The sequence below is a fragment of the Argiope bruennichi genome, chromosome 10 (genome assembly GCF_947563725.1).
Source record: "Argiope bruennichi chromosome 10, qqArgBrue1.1, whole genome shotgun sequence".
Classification (NCBI taxonomy): Eukaryota; Metazoa; Arthropoda; class Arachnida; order Araneae; family Araneidae; genus Argiope; species Argiope bruennichi.
This window is the reverse complement of record NC_079160.1, coordinates 37,707,764-37,730,694: the sequence shown is the minus strand read 5'-3', so window position 1 is coordinate 37,730,694 and position 22,931 is coordinate 37,707,764. Positions and strand designations below refer to the sequence as shown.

Here is a 22,931-nt window from a genome sequence, read left to right as displayed (position 1 = left end):
ACAAAGCAGAATAAGATGCAGCTATACAATCAGGCACCAACTACCATAAAATGGATTTCAAGTTTACTGAACCTAAACGAATGTAGATTGTTGAGCAAAATGGAACTAATTCTATAAAAGACTATAGACAATAACTTTAAAGGCATGCAGCATAAGACTTTCTGCAATGTTTTCAAAAAAAAAAAAAAAAAAGCAATTTGAAAATATTTTTGAAGGTATTTGATATTTTTATATACATATGCATGCTATAATGTAAATTATCATAGCTACAATTCAACCCTTTACATTTCAAGTGTATGAACTTACTAAAAAATTCCTAACTGCAACTGTCATAGAACAATTTCGTTCAACCCTTTACATTTCAAGTGGATGAACTTACTAAAAAATTCCTAACTGCAACTGTCATAGAACAATTTCATTTATGGCTTTTTCCCCCCATTTTATATAAATTTTTTATGAATGAAAAGCTATCATAAAAATAAAGAAGAAAAATAATTTGTATCATTTTAAAATGATACCTGCATAATAGAATTGCATAAAGTAACTAACAAACAATTTAAAAAAAAATAGATTTACAAAAACCAGACTTTTAATACTAAATAATATCCAAGAAATTAAGCATTCAAAATCAAAAAATTCTTGTTTAATTAGAATAATCAAATTAATCACTCCATCCAAGCTAGAGTTCATGCACACATACTTGAATTCGCACATCAAATGCAGTTTTTGTTAAGACCTATTACAGTTTTTGTCATCTCTTGCAGGTGGCAGATTTAAGTACTTTGTGGCCCAAGGCACTGCACATTAAAAGGCCTCTCTTTTAATAGCTGGTTGATTATTTATTATTTCCCATTTAAAAAACTTTTGAAAAAATTAATGATTTATTTTAGACAGATTGTTATTTTATCAATTCCGTTAAAATGTACTTGTCTTTATTTATCTATTATGACTCCAGAATATTTGGTATTCATGTTGGTACACAGCATTATTAAAGTAGTATGTTTATGCAGATTTTAATCACTGCTTATAGTGAAACATCAAAACCAGATCAATCGTACTTGATAATGTGTGAATATTACTTAAATATTTTATAATTTATAGAGTATGCAATTTTTACAGACATCAATTTGGCAACAACTAAGGAAATAAAAATATTTTATCAACCTGCTTAAGGTTCCTTCTCAATCTAGGGACCCTAGACAGCCATCTATTCAAAAATGCACCATTTTTATGCAGCAAACCCTCTGTTACAGAGATAAAAGTTTCCACCAATGAAAGATATAATAAAGCAGACTTTCTTTTTGATGTGCTACAAAAGATCCAGTTTTTTAAAGAGAAAAATGTTGATTTTTGCTTCTTTGCATTTAGAATAAGATAACCAAATGGCATTGTTTCAAAAATTCTATCAAATAATAAAGGTACTAATTTTCTAGTCCTCTAAAATATGTATATATTTGTTTCTTCTCTCTCTCTAAGTATATTTTCTTATCAGAAATACAACAAATAGAGTTTATAAAACAAAATATTAATGGAATAATTAAATTAGCAGCAAAAGAATGACATATTTACATTCCTTTTAAAGCTTTATAATTCTAAAACATAATCAAATTTCACAAACAACAAATGAATCTATATCCTGCCATACAACAAGACAAAGAAGGTTCCTGCATAATTGAAATAAATATAAATCAGGTTTGTATATATGAAAAATCTTATTTAAAATCCAACTCCAACTTTTAGCTCCTTCAACCACAAAGGTGAAATTTGCATTTGTTCAAGTTTTACGACATAGTTTACCAAAGTATCAAGGTAGATCAGATAAAATGTAGATGTATATATGGAAAAAAAAATCCTTATATCAGAAAAATTTATTTTCCGTCCCATTATTAAAAAAGATTTTATTGCTCATTGCTTTAAATTATTGAATTTAGCCAGAAATAATAAGTAATTTTAATGGTATATAGCTTACTTAAATTATCAGCATGCAATAACATGGGATATATCTTAGAATATAAAGTCAAAAATTGGTCCTTATTAATCAAATACTATAAAATCTATAACCAGTTATGAGCTAAATATACGCAAATAAGTTGATAATTATAGATAATTTCATACATAAGTAGGTATAATAGATATATTTATTGAGATCATAAATGTTGATAGGAATTTTCCTTTATACAAGATTTAAAAAGCAGAAAAAAACTTTATATAAATTCATTAACTAAAAATAACATTCAGAGTAAAAATTCAATTATTTTTGACTATATGATTTTTTCCAAGATTTTTTTTTTTTTTTTTTTTTTAATTAGAAAAGAAATCAGAGGAGAAGGAGGAAAAAATACAATATCAATACACAAATATTTTTCTATCATACTAAATCTGGGCATTTATTTGAAATGTAAAGTAACTTATTCTAAAAAATAAAATAATTCAAAAATTAATATTACAACAATTCCTTTATTTTAATGATGATGCATAGTTATTAAAATGAATCTGATAGAAAAAAAAAGAATGATCATACATTGAAAACATTTTTTAATTGATAAAACCAATTATACATTAAATTCAGTTTTAAAAAAGTTATTCTGTTTCAGTGCATTAAATATGTAATGTGGCAATATGCCTGTAAAATATATTTATATTGGATATTATAAAAGATCGTACACAAGTGATTTTTGTAACAAAATTTTTCTAACTGAAAAAATTGATTATTTTTATTATCAGCATCCCATTTTACCTTTTTTAAATTAAATGTATTAAAACGATACTTACTTTTCAGAGGAGGGAGCCATTATTTTTTTTGAGGATGAGTACACTAAAAAAAAATAATCCACTTCAGTATAAAATAAATCTTTTAAAAGAAAATGTATTAAATCAGCACAGAAAAAATTTATTGAATACAAGAAAAAAGTGATGAAAAAAATTGAAGTCATAGCGAAATTGCATTATTTGTAAAATATCTTTAAAAACGACAATAACGAATTTTAATTAATGAATTGCGCACACAGAAAAAACTCGACATTTTATTATTTATAAAAGTAAAGCTAAAATTTTGTATAATTATGCCAATATCTGGTTTTATTAATATTTTCCCAGCAGAATTCATAAAACACGAGAGCTTTTAAGCTTCCTAATCTGTTCGAATGAAAATAGAAACACTTCAAAACAGAGTCTACTTGAAGGAAAAAAGCTATTAGTTTAAGAGAAAACTATAAAAAAATAAAATTTTGCAATGCAATTTTTCATTACCGGCAAGAATTCAAATCTGCTTCCTTTTACCGCAAATGCTGAGCCGGTGTAAGCAGTTATCTAGTTAGTTTTGAAATCTGCTCTTAGCGATCAGCAAAAACAAAACAAAATTCAAGGTTGCAGTTCGCTTCACAGTCAAGGACTCAGTTAATCCTACAGGTGGTTATCTTCCTTTTGTAGATGGTCACGTGATTCAGGTACTTAAATTCAAAAGTGGATTTTTTTAGTGATTTTCACTCATTTTTTTTTACTACGCCTTACAAAAATATTTCCTTTATCTTTTAAAAACTTTATTCAAGAAACTGTAAGCACAAAATGCCTAACAATATTATCATTCAGAGTTTCAAACAACTTCGTGGATATACCTATAATCTCTTATGCTAATAGAGAGCTTCTGTTTTTAACCAAGTGGATAGAACATGAAAAATGTAGATATAAATATCTATAAATACAGATCTCAATAAAGAATATTTTATTCTTTAGGAAATGGAAAAAATATTTAGTTAGTGGAAATGAATTTTTCGTTTCCACTTCTTGTCAACTAATTGACAAGAGAGTAGAATGCCTAACAGCAGCATAGCAAAAAAAAAAAAAAAAAAAAAAAAAAAAAATGAATAAGAAACAGTATCGAGTGATTTCTGCCCTGTTGTTGTTCTACATAAGGATAATTTGAAATAGACCATGCTATCCAAATCTATATTTACAAGAAAAGATTAGTACTTAAACTGGTATCCTGTTTTAAAATTCAACAGTAAAGGACACTGCCTCAGATTTATTAAAGGCTAATTAAATTGGTGGAATTCAAACTCTGACTTCGGTGAATCTGAAACTCAGTTGTCAGAGTGATAGTTGATTCTTTCGCGCAATGGCTGTGTTTGGTCATTCAGATTACTGTATTCTTTTGTTCTTATCTAATAACTAAACGAATCATAAACAAGAAATTTATTTTTGACTTGGCTCACTTCGTTGATTACTGATCACTAATAAACTGTTATTTCTTATTTTTGAAAGGTTTATCTATTTATAATTTTTTTGTTTTCTTTTTCATTTCTGGCCGTGCTTTTATGCTCGCTGTTATTAAGAGTAATGTTGTTAAGTTACAAATCGAGTGGTGTTATTTCAACCACAAACCATTATGAAAATGTTTCTAATTAATTTTTGTGAATTAGACATTTAAATACAAAAAATAGAGATTTGTAACTCACCTAAATTTTCAAAGTCACTTTTCATCAAAGAATTATTTTTATTTTATTTATTTACTTATTTTAACATTAAGAAGATACTCCGAGTCGAACTTTAACTTGTATTGCTTTAAATTTTCATTATACATTTGAAAGTATATTAAATATTTATCACTGATCTGCTGCTGCATTTGCTCCCTCTTTTTTGTACAGTATTATCCTTCAATCAGAATGTAACAAAATTCTGCTCTTGTTATCAACAAATGTTGCATTAATAATGTTAGCTATGCTGCATAATTTTCGATCATGAAAATTATTTTTAGAATGAGATTTCAGACTGAAATAAAAGTATATTTTCTAGTAAAAATGTAATATTTTGAGCAATTAAGTATCAACATATGTTTCACTTGCCTGTATCTGCTTATCAAGATCTATTTTTTTCTTCTGTACATCTGCTAAAATAATAATAATTTGTAGTAGATATTAAATACAATATTTTTTCTGTTTAAATAATATAAAAAATATTTTCCTGTAAAATAAAATATTTTCTTGGTAAAATACTAAAATAAAAATATTTTAGTGTTTTAAATCATTGACATAAATTCAAAATAACAATAAGTTTCAATGTATTTATGCATTTGAAAGTTCAGTGCAGAATTAACAAACTATATTGGAAAATTATAAAGAAAAAAGAACAATGTCTGAAAAATTCCATTTATTACAGCAAAATAACATTTATATATTTGATTAAAACAACAGTCCAGACATGAACACTAGAAGAATTAAAAACGATTTTTAATCGCACAATAACAATTTTTTTGATTAATATAAAAAAGTTTTTAAAAATAGTTAAATAATTTTCTTATAAGAAAATTTCACACCAAAACGATTACAATGCAATTAATGACGGAAAATATCAGAAATGATTCATAACAATGAATAATTTTTGTTAATAATGGAAAATACTAAAAAGGAAATACTAGGAAAACATTACTGTGATTGTATACAAAAATGCATAATAAATTGATGCTTTATTTTTGAAATGGTCCAGTTTAAGTATATTATATGGATGCTATGAGGTTTTTAAAACATTAAAAAAAAAGAAAAAGAAAAGAATTAATGGTGTTCTTAGTGAACCTTTTCTTTTCGTTGCAATATATATATCTTACTAATAAAATTATAATAATTGTAAGACAAATGATTTAGAAAGGAGAAACAAAGTAAAAGAATCACGAAACTTTATAAGCTTCCTATATCTATAGTGGAATTACGTATTAGAAATTATTTTCTTGAAAGAAGACTTTTGATTTTTTTTTTTATGTTTCCAATGTATTTTTCAAATTATTAGTCTTCTTTAGAAAAATAAAGAATTGAATTTCACGATTAAAAACTGCTTAAATTATTCCCTAAAAGATGTTTTTATAAATGCAAGAAATTCTTACATTGATATTGCAATTAATATTTAACATTAAACCACTCATAATATGCAGAGACAGTAGACAATCTTTCTCTCATGAAGACATATTGAACTTGAGAATTACATTGAATGATATTTTGTTATTATAAGAAATTGAGAAGAATTGTTACAAAGTCCCTGTAATGCCTGACTGAAAAACTATAAGTCATAATAAAAACAACATGCTTTTCACAAGTTATATTTTTTAATATTTTTGCATGTTTAGCACATACTAAGTAGTATATTAATAATAATGATAAAAAAATTAAGAGCACATTAACAATGTCAGAAATTATGGATTAATCATCTTTCAAATATTTATATCAGAAAAACTTATAATACATTTATAGATTGAATATATAAGCATATCAATCAAGAAATTTTAACATCACTGTAATTAATTATACTAACATTAGAAATTGTAATAATGTTAAGGAAAACAGCTTCAAAAATATTTTGTTTTAAAGATAAAAATATTCAGGCATAAAGAGAATATATATTTAGAATGTGAATTGATTTCATATTAAACTTACTACAAGTGGACAAATAATCATTTTCTATACATTTAATGTTTCTAAAACTCATTAATTAACATTTGGAAAGATAATTTTTCTAAAATTACTTTTTAAAATTTTTTTTATTTTTATATTTATATTCACAAAATATTCAAATAACTATGTAAATTAAATTTTGATCAGAAAACCATAAATCATGATTTCCATGGCTCTAAGTAAAATTTTATTTCTATTCATTAAAGAGATCATTCTTCCAAAATGAATATGCATCAGAGACAATTAATTATGATAGTACGGAGTATGATAGTACTAGGTTATGTGTTTAGCCTTCACTATGATTTTCAAGTATATAACTCATTGGCTGTAATGTGATTTGCATGTAATTAGATGGCCCTTTATTACAATTAAGCGATAACAAAGAATGGGTCATCTAATCAGATAGTTGAACCGAATGCCAGATAATCATGGCAGTAAATAAGATAAAAGAAATTGATATATTTTATACTGGATATTTTGAAATGAAACACCATATTTAAATGGAGTCATTTCATCTATGGGAAGATTTAATGGAAAAATTCATATAAAATCTCAGCCACAAAGCACAGTCTTTCGAATTCGACTTTGAGATATTTTATATTATGCATTTCCTTTTCTTTCAGAAGATATAATATGTATCTAGGCCTGGATTAAACCTTCTAGAGGTCTTAGACAATGTAAATTTTAGGACACCTTTTGTTTTCTAAACTTTCAAAAATAAATATCTTTTGTTGATTTTAATTTTATCTTTATATAAGTAGTTTTAAGTAGAAAATATTGAAAATTTGAAATAGCAAAATGCTTAGTTGCAGATGACTTTTTAAAATGTTGATTTCAGTATATTGTTTATAAAGAAATGCAAGTCTGAAATTTTAACTAAAAAAGCAGACAGACAAAGAGAAAAAGGAGGAGAGACAAAACAAAACTTTTCTTAATGAGATCTAAATATTTACTAATTAGATTGAGCACTTAAGAAATTAAAAAACAATTTCTTTTTATAACTGTAAAAAAAATAAAATTGTAAAGCACAATTAATTAAGAATAAAACTATAATAATATTCCAAATTTAATTTAAATAAATGTTTTTCTTTACAGTATTTGATTTTAATTTTAATTTCAACAGATTCTGCAATTGTCTTTATAATTAAGTGAATACACAAATTTAAATAATTCAAAGACTCAGGGGGCCCTAGATAATTACATACTTTGCTTAATTAATAATCCTGCTCTATATGGATCACAAAATTATATCAACGGAGTTGTATTTCACAAGTATTAAATAGTAGGAATTGAATTATCTTCATGAAATTTTTTTCAATGCCATTAAGATACAAAATTATGCCATTCATTAGACATCCTGCAATATATATATTTTTTATTTTATTGTACTTCTTTTTAGTATAAACAATTTCTATTACATTAGATTAAAAGCAAATAATAATAACTTATTCAATTATATAGCTTATAGCAATTTCTATAATTAAATTAAAAGTAAATAATTATTTATTTATAAACAAATTACGCAAAAAGTAACATATTTAAATATACATATAAAAAAAAACAATGTAAAAATGAAAACTAACCATTTTTAAACAATCCTATTTTTAACAAAGCAACTTGGCACAACAAATACAATTGCAAATCTATTACCATTTTAAGAATTACAGCAGACGTAATAATTGTGTGTAGCTTGCAGTATAAAATTGAGCTGACTACAATCCACAGCACAAATAAGGTTACTTATAATATAAAATAAGTAATTAAAAAAATGTAGAATTAGAACTTTTGTGTAATATTTTGCAGAAGAGTTACATCTAGAAATGCGAACTTTGCAGAACAGTTATATTATAATTCTTTATTGTATAACTGCATTCCATTATTCTACATGAAAAAAATTGACATTCATTAAAGATAAGGTTCCATGGTGTCTTTGCAGCAGTTTATGATTAATCTGTGTAAAAAAAACAATAAGTTTGAGATTCTTCACCGGAGCATCAACAAAGTTCAAAGATAAAACTTAATTAAGCAAACCAACAATAAAAATACCTCAAAGAATATACAAATAATAAAAATGAATATGTATATTTTTTGAAATACTTATAGATCAAAAGACTAGAGCAAAATTAAATTAATAAAAATTTAATTTATAGAAAAGCTGACTTTTAAAACATTTACAATGCATTTAAGCTTAAAAAGATTAAAACTGAAATGGTTAAACTGTACATAAAAAATATAAACTGATGGTGAACACGACCATTATAAAAATACTATTATCTATATGTATTATGTAGCTGCAAAAAAGGTCATTTTTCAGAAAAAAAAAAAAAAAAAAAAAAAAAAAAAAACGATAAAAATGGATTTTGCATCACATCTAACCAAACAGAGATTTAAAAAAGTAGATTGCATTATTTTTTTTTGAAATATTTTGACAGTACATTTCAGTATGGAATTCATGACAGTGAAGCGGTAAAAAGATCAAATAGCCTTAAAATCTTTGAAAAATGGAAATGACCATTTTTTAGCTACATGACACATATATTACAAATCACAATAAAAGTAAGAGATAAGCACATATATAAATTGATCTTCAACAAGAAAAATTTTATATGACATTATTTATATAAAATAATACTTTCTTCATATTGTAACAACATTAACATTATACTCCAATCATATATGATCTAAAATTTAATATCATTAAAATTCAGTTTGTTTCCATAGAGATTTATATTTTATAAACATTATAAAAACTTTCAAACATATTAGCTGATACATGAATTTTTAAGAATGCCAATTATATTTTTCTGATAAGTAGACTTCAAACAATAGTCTATATAGCAGAAGATTTAAGTAAATGAATGCCTAAACAAAAATACAATATTAAGGGGAAGCTTAAGTAAATAAAATTTATATTACCAAAAAGAAAAATAAAGTATTTAGATTAAATGCAGTTCATTAATGCATATAAGAATTATTATTAATAAATCATAGATTAAGCAATAATTATCATATTGATATTTTATTGGTCAATTATTGAAAATATTTCAAATTTAGATAACTGAACAATATGATAATTAAATTTAATAAATTCATTCAGTTGTTTAAAATTTTTTGCAAAATTTTTAAAAATAATCTTTATTTCTTTGAATGATCACAGATTGAAGTAAATTGTCAAGAGAAAAAAAATTATCACAGCTCTAGATAATTGTGACAATTCTTATTCATTAACTGAAACAGAAATAGGCTACAAAATTTACTCAAACTATACTTTCATTATCTTAATGTTTTATACAGGAAGAAAATATAACTTTTATTTCCATCTGAGATAAAAAGAAAAACAAACGAATCCAAGAAAATAAAACAAATGATCTAAACTACAAAAAAAAAAAAAAAGTTTCAAATAACATGAACAACATTAAAATTATTCTAACAAATTTTTCCTACTTCATAAGAAGTGGAGGAAAATTCCCTTCTCAAGAAAGATAAAAATTCTTCAAAAGAAAAAACAAACAAATAAAAGAAATTAACAAACAAAAATGAAAACATTTCAAAGATGGTAACAATAGCAAGAAAAATAATGATTAAGCTTTTAGAGAGAAGTAATTTGATGTCATATATTTATATTTCTTAAGGTAAAATATGCTATTATTCGTAAATTTGTTTAAAAACCAATAAAAAATACTTATTATTATATGGTATTTTAAAGTTTTGAAAAAACATTAATAAACAAAAATAGTAATGGCAAAATTTAATTAATACTGATGGTATATTATAATTATATTAATTATAATACAACTGGAAAAGTCATTGTATCAGTAATAATAAGTATAGACAACTGACATTAATGCCCATGTCAGATATACTACAGGTAATTTGATGTATTTAGGCTAGAAGTATAAACATCAAATTTCATACTATTGTATAAAAATTCAAAAATTCTGAGCTGTATGAAAATAAAAGTTAATTTCAAAATCATAAATTTTTCTTTGTTTTACACTCAAATGTTCATCAAGCAATGTATTATTTTTATAACTAATTTAAAATTTTCCACAATCTGTCTTTTATCACAATAACCAACAACAATTGAAAATGAAATGTTTAAATAATATTAATCTTAAACATCCACATGCTTTTATAACAAAAACTCAGCATGTTTTATAGGCACTGACTATAATCTCAACTGTATTTAAAGGACTAAAATGACAATTTAAAAATATAATAGCTTCACATACAAATATAACAATATATAAATATCAATTTGACTTTTAGATCAATATGAAACACTGTACAAATTAACTTTTCATATTTTATCTGAAAAGGGTTAAAATGAGATTCATTAGCATTGCTAACTAACTTTTTAATCCTCTTTTAAAATTAACTTTTTGTATTTTAACTGAAAAAAGTTAAAATGAGATTCATTATCATTGCTAACTAACTTTTCAATGTCTTTTTATAACAAATGCTCAATAAAATATTATCATCTTAATTTTAAATTAGTATGATAATATTTTATACATGTTAGGTTTTTATTAGTATAGAAAAAATATATCACTAAAAACGCATTCTCCCAGTTAAATGCCAAGTTACCAAAACACCATAATCAGATATAAAAGCAGCAGCAGACATTTCTTGTTTGTAATTATCCCCACCAATCAAATCACTATCTGTGATATTGATTCTAGTGACAATATTATTAGAAGAATCAGGAGGAGATACAGCTTTCTTTACTTCTTCATTGATTGCATTTCTAAAATATGATCGAATTTCATCTACTGCAAAATCTACTCCTTTATATTTCTTTAAATAAACAGCCAAATCATTTATGACATCTTTCGATTTAATATTCAGACCAAAATGTTCAAGTATAACTTGTAGATTCTTGAATTCGTATAAATTTTCATCCACAATGGCTAAAATTACTAATTTCAGGCTCTGGGTTTCAAATCTTGATTGAAAAGAATGCAATGGATCTAAAATTTCAGAAATGAATACAGTGGTAAATACTTTTACAATTTCCCATATTCTTTGTAAAGACAATGATGATGCTTTGTAATAATTTTGAAGATGTCTTTCAAGGACAACACTAATACACATTGCAAGACCTTGTATACCTGATGTCTCATTAATTGAAGCATCTTGGAAAGGACTCATTAATAAAGGACATATAGACCCACAAGGACTTTCAGGAAATAAATCACTCATCCATGAATCGTTAGAGGATGCAATTCTTTTGATGTAATATTTTGGATCTTTGAATGGTTGTTTTCGTCTTCGGAGATCACGCTCTGCAGCTTGTCCTAAAGCAGATAATTCAATCACCATATCACGACTAAACTCTAAATCTGGTGTTGCAAAATCAATTAAGGATCCTGATCTTTTGTACAAACCTACATCATACAACCATTGTTCGAAGAGCACAGCTGGATGGTCATCTTTGTCCCTAGTATAGGCTATGCGCATCATGCTAACCAGAAAGCGGAATTTAGGCGTATCAACACGCTGCCACACTTCACCATTCGCGAATTGACATTCTAATTTCGTACTTATTGGCCGCTTACAATAAATACGTATTATATCAAGTAGCCAATTTCGTGCATTTTCTTCAATCGAACCATCTTCCATAAAGATCCACAAGCCTTTAAACCAGCGAAAAGCAAGCGACCACCACAAACTAGAAGATGAAGATATTTTTCGAAGACGTGAGCAAGTATTTCCAAAATGCAACAAATCGAAAGGGCAGTTGATTAAGGAGCATATATTATACAGAACCAAGTCCGGAAGTTGCATTAAATTGAATTCTGATGCCATTATTTTAGACATTGTTTTAAATCCCACAAGTCGTTAATAAGAATCTACGATTAAGATTTTCCTTTCATAAAAACAAAATCTTGATATCTAAGAGAGCACTTAAAATTCTTTACACAAATATGAGGAGAATGCATTTTGATATAGTTGTATCACTAATCAGTTCTTCGGTATGCAATGTTTATAATAACGCAGAAAAATTCGATCTATTTGATTGCGAACTTCTGATGAACAAAGAAATTCCGCTTCCCCTGATGATGACGATTTAAACTTGATGTACAACTTTTGTTTACAAACATTGTTTTTCTAGTGTGGTTACAGTTAACTCAGAAATTATCTGACAATATTACTTTGTAAATTTAAAATTAAAAATACTGTTGATGACTTCAAAACATCATATGGAAATCTTTTTAAAGATTCATATTGTATAGTCTTTCTTATAAATACTTGTGTCTTATTTACATTTCCACTAAACTGGAAACCAAGTTTCGTTTTAATGTTAATTCATTATTTTTTTACTCCTCAACTCGACTTTGTTAAATGGATGAAGTGTTTATATATGGTATTGATATTAAAAAAAGTAAAATCATTACAGTGTAAATAATATACTGTTTTTTTTTTTTATGTTTCCGTGTAATCGATTTAATTTCTCAGAATTTTTAAAAATGTTTTTCTGTTTTTATTTTTTATGATAGTGTTTAGCTTATTTGTTTTTATATCCCTGCACTTCAGCCTATTACATTTTTAAGTTGTCAGAAGACGTTTTAAATGTGCTAACTAAAGGATATTGTTGGTGCAATTAAATGAATTGAACCATGAGTATGAAAATAATGCAGAATTATCAATACCTTATGCAAGTTCCTAATGGAGGCGATCAAAATTTTAAGAATTTCGCTTTCAATAGTTTGCATTATGAGAACTGTATTTGTAAAAGATTGGAAGCAACAGATTTTTATAGCAAACGAAATGAAAATCCAGAAGTGTATCCCAAAAGAACGGAGGGATCGGACATATATCCGAAGAGATCTGATTCCTCTGAGATTTACAACAAAAGACTTGACAATAATGAAGCGTATAGTAAACGTCTTGATGGATCTAATATATTTAATAAAGAAGCCCAAACTCCTATCAATAATGTTGCAATAAAAAAACGTTTTATAACCAATTCGTCGAGTAATTCAACTCCGAAAATGAATTTGTGCGATATCTGCAAAAAGAGTTTTTCTACAAAAGGTAATCTTCAAAACCATCATGTTGTTCATAGTGGTCAAAAACCTCATGAATGTTCTGTTTGCAAAAAAACTTTTTCACAGAGAAGCACATTAGGTAAACATTATCTTATACATACTGGAGAAAAACCTCATGTATGTAGTGTGTGTCAAAGAGGTTTCAGACAAGCAAATAATCTTAGGATACATTTTCTCACACATTCTGGTGAAAAGCCTCATTTATGCAGCATTTGTGAAAGAGGTTTTACTCAGAAAATTGCTTTGCAAAAGCACATGTTGACGCATACTGGAGTTAAACCTCATGAGTGTAATGTGTGTAAACGTCGGTTTACAACTAAGGGTAATCTGCAAAAACATTTTCTTACGCATACTGGTGAAAAACCACATGTTTGTAGCATCTGCAGTCGTGGATTTTCGCAAAAGATAGCTTTAAAGAAGCATCATTTGACACATACAGGGGAGAAACCACATGTTTGTAGTGTGTGCAGTAAAGGTTTCACAACAAAGGGTAATTTGAAATCTCACTTCAAGCGTCACACACGTGAGAAATCAGGAATGTCTTCTTCCATTGCTCATTCCATTGTTGTACCTGCTTCAATAGCTCAGTCTTTGCTTGTGCCAACCTCTATTGCACAGTCAATATTATCTCCACCACTGTCACAAGCTCATCAAGTATCAACATCTCATACTCAATCTCGGGGAGTTAATACTTCTATGACTCTACCACATAATCTTAAAAATTCTATGACTCAGTCTCAAGGGCATACTGCATCTATGGTCCAATCACATGGCTCTATAACTTCCATGACGCCTTCTCACAGGATTATGTCATCTATGGCACATTCTCATGGATCAACTACAACTATGCCTCAACCGAATGGTGTAGCTACTTCTATGAGCCAGTCAATGAATGTCCCATCTTCGATGACACCAGTAACCTTGGCTCCTACTCATGCAGGCTTAACATCAATGGCACAGTCTCATCCTATGGGTACAAGTCTTACCCAGTCACGTGTACCATCATCTGTTGATCAGTCTCTAGTTCAAGCATCTCTTGTGCAATCTCATGTTCCTTCATCTGTTGGTCAGTCTCTGTCTCCAACTTCTTTGCCCCAAGTATTGGTGCCATCTTCTCTAGCCCAGGCTCTGAATGTTTCAACTTCACATGCCCAAGCCATTGCATCATCTTGCATTGAATCTACATCTCATGGTCAAAGTGTTCAAACTTCTTCATCTCATGCGCCGACCTCTCATGCTCATACAATCGCAAGGTCTGAAGATGGATGTAAAGGGCAGCACATAACAGTTTTATAATGTAGATTGGCACAATCTTAATGGTATCACTACTATATGCCAGGTAGATGTCTTACTTTAGAGAAGCAGCTTATGCTACAATTTAGCAATTGTTAATATCATGTATTAATAGACCTAGGCAGCTATTTTATAATATAGGCGGCCCACTAGTGCCAAGATACTGTTTGAGGATATAAAGTTTTCAAAATTATGTATGGATTTTTTATATTTTTGTTATATATTTATGGGTTTAAATTGCTTTTTTTTACCTTTAATATGGAATGAGTTTTTAAATTTTGTTTTAATGAAACCATTCATTGTAATCAATAGATTATCATTTTTTTAATATCCATTCCTTTTTTAAAAAATTATGTTTAGGTTTATAGAAGGAATTCTGTATTATATGATTACTATCAACTTTATAAGTGAACTAAAATTTAATCTATGTTAATATAATATTGAGTTTCTACAACTTCATTTAATTATATTTATGAATTTTTCTGATTTATCCAGATTCTTCTAAAAGCAATAATTTTTTTTTAACATCTGAAATATTTTTTAGTATCTCTCTTTGTTGAGTTTTTTTTATTTATGTATATAGATAATTATTAATTTAAGGATCAATGTTTTACTGCATTATTATTATTATTTTTATTTTTTTTTGAAATTTGAAAATCAATTTTTGTCTGAAATTTTATTTACAGTTGCTGTAAATGGGCAGATTTGTTTTAATATTGAAATATAGCATTTTTCAAGTTTATTTAAATAATATTGAATATGTAGTATTTTTAGTTACTAATATATTTATTTGATTTACGTAGTATAATTATGTTGTTTTAAATTTCTTTCTGCTAATTTTAATTAATTTTTTTCTTGCTTTTGTCTTTATTATATTTGCATTTTATTTTTGTTGAATATTACATTTTTTCTCATATAATCTATTTTCTTTATTTTTATCAAAATGTTCTATGAAGTACTAGTTTTATATCATATTAAAATTAATTTGAATGTGAGTGCAAGTAAAAAAAAAAAAAAAAAAAAAAAAACACCCATATTTTTAAACTATTTATTCTGTGATTATTGGTTGTGGCAGTTGCAATTGAATATATTGAAAACGGGAGGGGCACACTATTTCATTTTTGAATTAAATAATACTGAATTTGATCCTAGTATATTTTTAAAAAAATTGATACATTTGATGAGATTTCTAACTGCAAACTTTTTAACTCTCTTGCTGCATAATTCTTTTATCAAAATAGGTTCAAAATTTCAAAATGTTTCCTGCCAGATATCTTTGAGCTTTGAAGAGCCTGCAAAATGCTGCAAAACTTGTGTGTACATTTCCTAGCACCATGGACATCTAATGGTATCTGTTAACCCAGATCTGAATGAAACCAGAAAAGTCGAAATGAAGCCATGAACAGGAAAGAGTGAGTTGCACAGTTAAATAGACTAAAAAATGCATCACTGTGGTAATCGTGGGTTGCGCAAAGTTTGCTACTTCTATGTTACCCATGGAAATCACAGGATACGCAGCAAGAGGGTTAATATTCTCTGTGTTAAAATTCTGTATTTGAAACACAAATTGTTTAATCTTGTAATGCATTTAACCAAATTAATTTGGCCACTGGTCATAGAGCTATCTTAAATTGATGGTTTAATTGACTAATTTCATAGGGGAAGCACTTTTTATACATTTTAAAACATGCAAAAATACATTTTTTTTATTAGGTATAGAATGATTTGTAGTTTTCTATTATTTCAATTTGAGTTGTTACTGATTAAAATTAAAATATTCCTTCTCTTATTTTTTACCTCTCATTTAAGTGTTTCAAAAGCAAATATATATACTGTATGTAAGTATATCTTATATCAAAGTTCCATTTTAGAAATATGTTAATAACCAACTAAGAACTGCTTTTAGAATGTAATTAAATTTTTGTGTTTTTGATATGCTACTAATGCGAGGTAAAATGAGTGATTTGACATTAAACTGTAACATATCTATACATAAGTGGTATACAAATATAATTTGTTATATATTTATTTAAATTAATTTGTGCTAAATTTTTATGTATACAATATTACCCACATTTACATTCTTGTCTTTAATGTTTTCCCATCATTTATAATACCTGTTAATTCCCTCGAATTTCCAGTGCAAATTAGCCTATATATGTAGCTTCCACAATTTGCAATTTCCTACTATTTGCAGCACTATCTCTCTGGTCCCTTTAAAAGTATAAAAAAAGGGGTAATATTGTATTTTTAATTCTTAATTTTCTTTTTTTTTTTTACTCTTTGACTTTTGTTGGTATTTTAATGGAAGTAATTTTGATTTTTTTCATATATTTATTTATATTATGTATGTAATAATTAAAATACATATTTTGTCTCACTGTTATAAAATAACAAATAAATAACTATTATTTTCAAATTATTTTTAAAAATTATTCCAATAATTAAATGCTGATGAATGGAAAATAAGATTTAACCAATGCTCTTCTAAAGATTTATTTTTGTAGCATATATTTATATAAAAGATATTTTTCCCTATAGCTGTTGTCAGTAATTCTCATAAAGCAAATATTTTTGTGTAAATGTCACTTTTCTGTTGGTAAGAAATTGCAAAGTTTGCAACGTAAGATTTTAATACTTTCCTCATTATTTCACTGTTGCTAACAGTGAGTTGAGATATCAAAAAAAATAATTTTTTTTTTTGTTACCAATGTATTAACCATTGGAAGTAGTTTAATTTCTTTGAATTGGCATAAAAGACTGGATTTATTTATGGGATGTGTAATTTTAGCTGATCATGCCTCTTTTTAAATGTTTTATTATTATTTATTTAAAATTCAAGGTATATGCTCATGAAAAAAAGTAAATGCAAAATATAAAACAATCCTTAAATAGAAGTAATGGAATCAAAAGTTTCATTTTTTGGTTATTATCTTCAATGATCTTTTCATTATTCAATATTTTTTATTACTCCTACAAATAAAAAGATTTTTTTAACCTTTTATATTTAAATATATTTCATTTTTCCTCTATCTGATTATCAAATTCATAACTTGCTTTTAAAATAGTTTTCTTTTACAAATTGTATGAAATGAATGCTATAAGATTTATAAAAAACTAATTGATTATTATGAATGTATGTTTTGAATGCTTAAGTAAGATAATGCATGTTTAAGTTAACAACATTCCAGAAATGAAAATACTTTATATGCAATTATATTTCTACTCCGATGTGACTCAATTATTTATATATTTTAAAGAAATATCAAATTAAAATTTTTTTTTCTTAGATAGATATTTAAGAAGAGTTAAAATAAGATATTATTTTTAGAGCAGTTAGGCTAATTTGGTTACTAGTAAGTTTCTGCAGATCAAAATTGCTATTTAATTAGATGCTATTTAAAATTATAATTATTAATTATAGATTTTAACTGAAAAGTAATATTGAAGTTCTTAAGTTACATTTTGACCATGGAATAATTTGCTTTAACATGATCAAACAGATATTACTTTGGCAGTTATTAGCATTGAGGCTCATATTTATCAATGTGATTAATTGGTTTTATGTTATTTACATTATATTAACCTTTTCTGACATATCTAATATTATTTAGAATGCTTTTGAAGGTTATTTTGATAATGTTTTAAGTTAGAAGAATCTGTCATGTTAAAGTATAACAAATGATCCCTGAATTTCTTTGAAAAATAATTTTAATGAATTGTATGTGGAAATTTAATTATATTTCTTTATGTTTAATAAATTGTAAGATTTGCAATTTTTTTAAAATTTGTATTTTTTATTAATTTTGCAAATTATATAATACAGTAAATTGATTTCAAAATAGTTAAAAAGATGTTTTTTTGCTATGTATATTTTTATAACATAGTTATTATTCTTTAAATTTGTTATTTTAAATATTTTGAATATTTCAAGGAATAATTAAATTCACTGAAAATGATTAAATGCATTTTATGTAGCTCTTTTGGTTAAATTATATTTGTTAAATAATATCAATTTAATGTGCAGCTCTTAATTTCTGTGAAATGTTCCTGTTTTATATTGGACATTTTAATAATGTGTTTGATTTGCAGCTTTTAAATTTGTAGCTCATTGCATGTTTATATGATTATCTATGCAATTTTGTATATTTAGGAAAGTATGGATTTGTCCGAGACCTTATTCTCATTTGTCTTCTGTGTGAATCAAGTAGTCTCGCGTAGTTGGTATATTTCATAGGAAGGTAGAATTTTGACATTCATAATCATTAGTATGTTTGTGCATTTATATAATGCTGATGAGATTTGAGGCTATCATAATGCAATCCATTTGTAAAAATATTTTAGCTACTTAACACCTTGAAAGTATCAATTTGGGACCGATTTTAATTTTAAATGGTACAAGTCACTGTTGTGCTTGCCACAACAACTGTTATATCCATCCAGATGCAATAACATTTCCAACTTTGAAGTGGAAAAATTAAGTACAACAATGTTAAAATTCAAAACCTGCTTTCTATGTGTATGATAATAATTTTATATTCATAAAATTGGATGAATGTGTTTTATGTATTTTTAATTGGACTTTAATGCTAGATGTTTCATTATTTCTTTTGAATACTCTAAAGCTTTTAAATGTGGTTGTTTTTAATGCTTGTATATACATATTTGTTCATTTCTATATTGTTATATTATCTGTCTAGTCATTTTGCTTTGATCAATTTTTTTACATCTATTAATTTGTTTTGTATTTTAAAATTGTTTTTATGAAAAAAATAGTGCTTCATTACTTGGAATGAAAAGTACTTTGAAAACATAATAAAGTTCCTGGCATAGCATGGTAAATAGCTGTTTTCTTTCACATATTTTTTCAAATTTGTTTTCATCAGCTGGCTGATTTCATATTTATTAATAGTAATAAAAAAGTTAACATTATATTTTATAGGTCAAAATCTATGCTAGACATTTCAATGATCAGTTCCTTCCATACTGACTGTCCATGCTGTGATTCATATTAAGCAGATTTTCATCAATTTAATTAATATGTTATTAAATGCTGATATTTTGTTATTATTTTGATACAGGTTTCCAATTTTGATATTGAGAGACCACATTCAAAACTTCATTTATCAAGTTTGTTTGTGTTTTTAAATTCAAATTGTTGGGGTGTAAAAGGTTGTTTATGTGCTTTGAGGTGTTCCCAATGATAATTTTTCTTATCATGTTTGCATAGAATTTTAACTGTCCTTTATTAATTTCATTGAAATGTTATTGAATATTTATATGTTTTTGCTTACCTTAAACCTTGATTTTAATGAGAGTAATGAAATGGGGAATTATAAGAAAATATGACATCAATTTTAAAAAATCAAGAAGATAATTTATTTAGGGAAAAAAAGAATGTTGTATTATTTTTGATAATTCCCGCCTAATGAAAAGTTATCTCTAATTTTGTGGATGCACAGTTTCTCCCTAATTAATTCAATGACCAAAACATTTTTAATTGACTAAGGAAGGAAAGCTGTTCCAGAAGTAAATGAAATGAATAGTTTTAATTGGCATTGAACTTCCCATAAAAACATTAAAGAGAAAGTTTTAATTGGTAAATTAGTATAAAATAAGTTCCTCATTAATTAAAACCAATGATGAAGAATCATTCTCCCTCTTTCCCACAAATTATTTTTAATGCAAATGTGCTAATGCTTTGATTTTACATTATACTACTACTTATTATTTTGAATTAAGAGATTTTTTTTTCCCACTGAAAACTCAAATTGCATTTTATTTTGTTTTATTTGTACATATTAAGTGAGTGCATATTATTAATTTCAGTTTGTTTATTGTTTTGCCTCATTCCCAAATGAAACTTTTGGATATGGGTATGTTTTGGTTGGTTTAAATGATTTAGGATGGTCATGATTTTAAGAATTTTAAATGTTTGAAGGAGGATTTAGGAAATTTTTAATAATGATATTGTAAAAGAGGGTTTTCCTAATACACAGAAGATGCTCACGTTGAATGACCAATTCAATATTATAGCTTCATTAGTGGAAAGATTTTTTTTTTATTGAAAAAAATTGATACCTTGTTTGTTATTTTAAGTAAATTCCTTTTAGGAAGTCTGTTTATTGTTTCTGGATATCTTCTCTTATCAGGGTCTCTAAAATTAAAAAAAAAAAAAAAAAACTTGTGTAATATATAAATTTTTTATCTTGAAAGTGGTGCAAGTCTATTTTTTTTCTTCTTGTTTTGAGAAAATTACAGGTTAGCTTATTAATCAATTCAAAAATATAAATTCATTATGTGAAGTCAGGCAGGATTTTTACTAATTTATCAATATGTAAGTATATTATATAAATAGTAATAAGATTATAAAATTTAATTTTAATATATATATTTATGGACTGTAAATGGACACCATTATCAGTTGCAAAAATAATTTAATCTGAATTATGAAAAATTAAATATCACTTAAACTATATTTTGCATTTATCCAATTTTGTTTATAAATAATAAGAAGAAATAAAATAGGATATATATATATATATATATATATATATATATATATATATATATATATATATATATATATATATATATATATATATATATATATATATATATATAATTGGACATTAATTAGATTTATATATTGATAAACTTAATATTATATATTACTATTATTTATGTTCTTTAGGTAGGGAAGTTTTGAAATATTTATGATGCATGGAAAGTATATAAAGAAATAACTGCTCCATATCCTTATACTTTTTGTATGCAATGGATCTGGCTTCGTTATACAAAGGTGTCAGGATGATTTTTACAAATTTTAGAGGTTTTACCCAAAATGTAGGTTATAATTTTAACATCTTAAATTCTGTGTTTCCCATACACCTTTTTGCAGACCACTGTCCAAAATATTTTCAGTTAATTTACCTTTTCACTATTAGGATATTTTCCTATCCAATTTTGAATTGCATTGTAGATTTTTTTGGTTTTCGATAAAACATTAGAATTTCGTTTCATTTCGTATTAAATAAATTTATTATTTTGCACACATTTTTTTTTATAATATCGTAATAATCCTGGGGTATGTACAAGAAACTCCTTTTTCTTTTTTTTTTCTTTTCATAACAAAGGTTATCTTAGTCACATCGAATAAAACAAATGCTACCACGTGACCATACCACTTAATGTCTATGAAAATTGGACTTAACCACTTTCATAAGCTGCTGTGCAATTTCTTTTATTGGCATGTTTTAAGTTGAACAAAGCATTGCCATTTTTCAAGATATTAAATATGAATTGGTTTTAAAGGAAAAATTTAAATTAATCACAAATTATGTGGCATCTAATTTTTTTAATAGGCTCCCATTACATTTAAAATAAAAGGTCAATATAAAAAAAAAACTACTTTTGCTTCATGTATGCACACACACACACATACACACAGAGAGAGAGAGAAACATCTATATATTTTGTGAGGAAAGTAAAGTATTGATGAGTTTACAAAAAGGACATAAAATGATGGTGAAGGATTTAAATTTTTATTTCCTATAACTTTGTAACAATTGAAGATGGGAAATTATTCTTTTTGGGAATAATTATCACATCATAATGAATAACTTGAGTATTGAAAGATTTTTGATATTTATCATCCCTTGAAAGCTAAGAGTCTATAATCCTAGTCGTAAATAAAAACATCTTTTTATAAGTTAATTTTTTTTTTGTTATTAGTACATTGTAGATAAGGGGGTTTCTTGGTGGAGCCTCGGCTTTGTAATCGAAGGGTTACAAGTTCGAGACGGAAAGTTCGTCGTGTATATCGTTAATAAACTTACACTTTACAAAAAGGAATTATTATTCTTAGAATACTATTAACTGCTGGAACTTTCACACCAAATTCTAATCCGTCAAATCTTTAAAAAATTTAAGTATATCGATTAGATGTTACCTCAAAATAGTTGGTTTAATTTTAGACTTGATTAATTAATATTCTATTGAGAAGTTGCGTAAGGCTGTTTTTGGAAAGTCTACTCAATTCTGAATCATGGTCAGATACTGAGGACCACATGTGAGCTGGCATGTCTTTCTCCAAATTCCCATACTCATCAGCGACAGGATGCTTAACCGGGTGAATAGATCGGAGGAT

General features: G+C 26.0%; 3 protein-coding genes across 3 annotated transcripts in view; 1 reads left to right on the top strand and 2 right to left on the bottom strand.

Moving 5' to 3' along the window:
* Window positions 1-3,357, bottom strand: part of LOC129987860 (6-phosphogluconate dehydrogenase, decarboxylating-like) — a 46,843-nt gene extending 43,486 nt beyond the window's left edge. The window contains exons 1-2 of the mRNA XM_056095821.1: window positions 3,250-3,357; window positions 2,773-2,815 (exon numbers count right to left, since the gene is read on the bottom strand). Coding sequence (XP_055951796.1) covers window positions 2,773-2,792 — 20 coding nt within the window. The 5' untranslated portion in view covers window positions 2,793-2,815; window positions 3,250-3,357. The remainder of the gene's footprint in view (window positions 1-2,772; window positions 2,816-3,249) is intronic.
* A 6,780-nt stretch (window positions 3,358-10,137) lies between these two features.
* On the bottom strand, window positions 10,138-12,512 carry LOC129988444 (uncharacterized). The gene has a single exon (XM_056096672.1). The coding sequence runs from the start codon at window positions 12,255-12,257 to the stop codon at window positions 10,989-10,991; it is 1,269 nt and encodes a 422-aa protein (XP_055952647.1). The 5' UTR covers window positions 12,258-12,512; the 3' UTR covers window positions 10,138-10,988.
* Window positions 12,513-12,799: 287 nt separating this feature from the next.
* Window positions 12,800-15,133, top strand: LOC129988401 (zinc finger protein 182-like). The gene has a single exon (XM_056096626.1). It carries the CDS (start codon window positions 13,058-13,060, stop codon window positions 14,783-14,785), a length of 1,728 nt encoding a protein of 575 aa, XP_055952601.1. The 5' UTR covers window positions 12,800-13,057; the 3' UTR covers window positions 14,786-15,133.
* Window positions 15,134-22,931: the final 7,798 nt, after the last annotated feature.